The 1990-nt window shown below is 50.8% G+C and overlaps 1 protein-coding gene across 1 annotated transcript in view; it reads left to right on the top strand.

Moving 5' to 3' along the window:
* Positions 1-1111: 1111 nt before the first annotated feature.
* The window catches only part of RAB11FIP3 (RAB11 family interacting protein 3), a 9769-nt gene continuing 8890 nt past the window's right edge, over positions 1112-1990 (top strand). The window contains 1 exon segment of the mRNA XM_010172871.2: positions 1112-1302. Coding sequence (XP_010171173.2) covers positions 1112-1302 — 191 coding nt within the window.

Raw genomic sequence — 1990 nt, forward strand, 5'->3', positions numbered from 1 at the left:
GGGCAGGAGCAGAAGAAAGCTTTTGTTTGAGCCCCCCTAGCTAAAAATAGCTATGGGAAAGCAGGAAAGGTACAGACAGGTGAGTTGTGGCTTGTGTAAGCCTTTGCTCCATTCCCAGAACTCCTTGAAAATGGCTTTTTAATCCTGGGATCACAAATAGCTGCACAGAGCAGCCTGTGGAAGAGAAACAGGTATGTGTGTGGCTGCACTCTGCTAGAATTATAACACACAGAAGACCTTTAAAAAACATTTTTTTTTAAAAATCAACATTTTTCCAAGTCTGAAAATGGAATAAAACACTCACATTCCTGAAGGCATCTGGCTTGGAAAACCATACGTGTGCTTCTGGGGAAGACCTTGCATCACTGCATGGGTTTTTTTATCCCACACACTTGCACGTTGCTTGTCCTTCTCCCCACAGCGATGGCTTTGGGGTTTGCAGACATGCTCCTCATTGCGTCTCTTTGGAAGTTCTTGTACAGGTAGAAATGGGATTTTTTGGGACCATGAACTCTGTCCTCCTGCAGTTCCCACCACCTTGGGTGGGAAGTAGAGGAGCATTCCTGGCTCTGTTTGCTCTTCAAAGTGAATGAAAATACAAATAAAGCTGAAATAAGCCCTGTGGAGGTACAGGGAGGAAATACTCACCTCTCATCCTTCCCCACCAGCACTATTTCCTCCTCTGTGACTTTATTTACACGTGGCTGTGAACCCCGGATCTTACAGTCCTGTTCTGGGCAGTGGGTGCTTATCCCCAGCCTCGGGGCTGCACTGGGACGTGGCAGAGCTCTGGTGATCCAGCTGGGATCCCACTAGACCTCCATGGAGGATTTTATCCCGAAGGGGATGAAGAAAGGAAAGAGTGAAGTGTTTCATCCTGTATCGGTACGTGGGAGAGATCAAAACCTGAGTGTCCGGGGTGGAAAAGGATGTTTTAAATCAAGGTGTGGCTACCTGGTTCCAGTGGCAACCACCCTTTTTTAAGTAGCCAGCCCCAGTGACAGCTCCAGCAGCTCTAGCTGCCTTGTGTGGTGATGAGCAGGACACGGATAATACCAGGAGCTGTGTCAGGACTGACCAGCTCTCAACCAGTGCAACAAACCGAGGAACCATGGTGTGCTGGGAGTTGCTCCATCACTTGATGTTTAGATTTGGGTTTAAGGCCGGGCAGCTGATCCTCCCCTCTCCCATCACACAGGTGGTCTTTCTGGAGAAGCGGGTGACAGAGCTGGAGAAGGACACGGCGGCGAACGGCTAGCAGCACAGCCGCCTCAAGCAGGAAAACCTGCAGCTCGTGCACAGGTAAGGGAGCTCGGCTTGTGCCGTGGCCAAAACACAGCCTCGTGTCACCCGTGGTGCCTTTCCTTCCCCCCACGTGTGCTCCAGCTCCCTGTGCCTCTCCCGTGGGCCGGCTGCGTGCGGGGAAAGAGGTGGCAGGAGAGGAGGGACACGGACAGAAAATAGCAAGGAAGCTTCACAGCTCTGTCCTCCAGGATCCCATCCCACCCTGGCAGTCATGGGTCAGTCCAGCCGGGGTTCAGGCTGCTGGCTCTGCACAAGGGCCGTGTGTGTGATCACTGCATCCTCAATGTGCTTTTCCATGTCTGGCAAATTCCCAGGAGCTCAGGAAATGGCTTGCAGCTCAACCAGGCTAATGGCCCAACTTCTGGTAACGCTGCCAGCTTGCAGCAATCTCCTTTGCAATGTTCTGCTCACTATAATAGTGCTTTTTAGGTCTTTTTTTAATATCTTTTTTTTTTTTTAATGCATCCCCCCCACCCTCTCCACATCCATCCTGAAAAGTCTCTGTGAAGCTCTGAAGCTCCAGGGTTTGGCTTAAGGAACCATGAGGGGCTCATGCTCCTTGGAAAGCTTCCCATTCAAGGAGAAGAACATACTTGCTCTGTATGGCTCTTTCTGGCCTTTATTAAGTGACAGGACAAGAGGAAATGGGCTCCAGTTGTGCCCAGGGCAGTTGAGATGGGATGTG

The sequence above is a fragment of the Antrostomus carolinensis genome, unplaced genomic scaffold (assembly GCF_000700745.2).
Source record: "Antrostomus carolinensis isolate BGI_N321 unplaced genomic scaffold, ASM70074v2 scaffold41297, whole genome shotgun sequence".
Classification (NCBI taxonomy): Eukaryota; Metazoa; Chordata; class Aves; order Caprimulgiformes; family Caprimulgidae; genus Antrostomus; species Antrostomus carolinensis.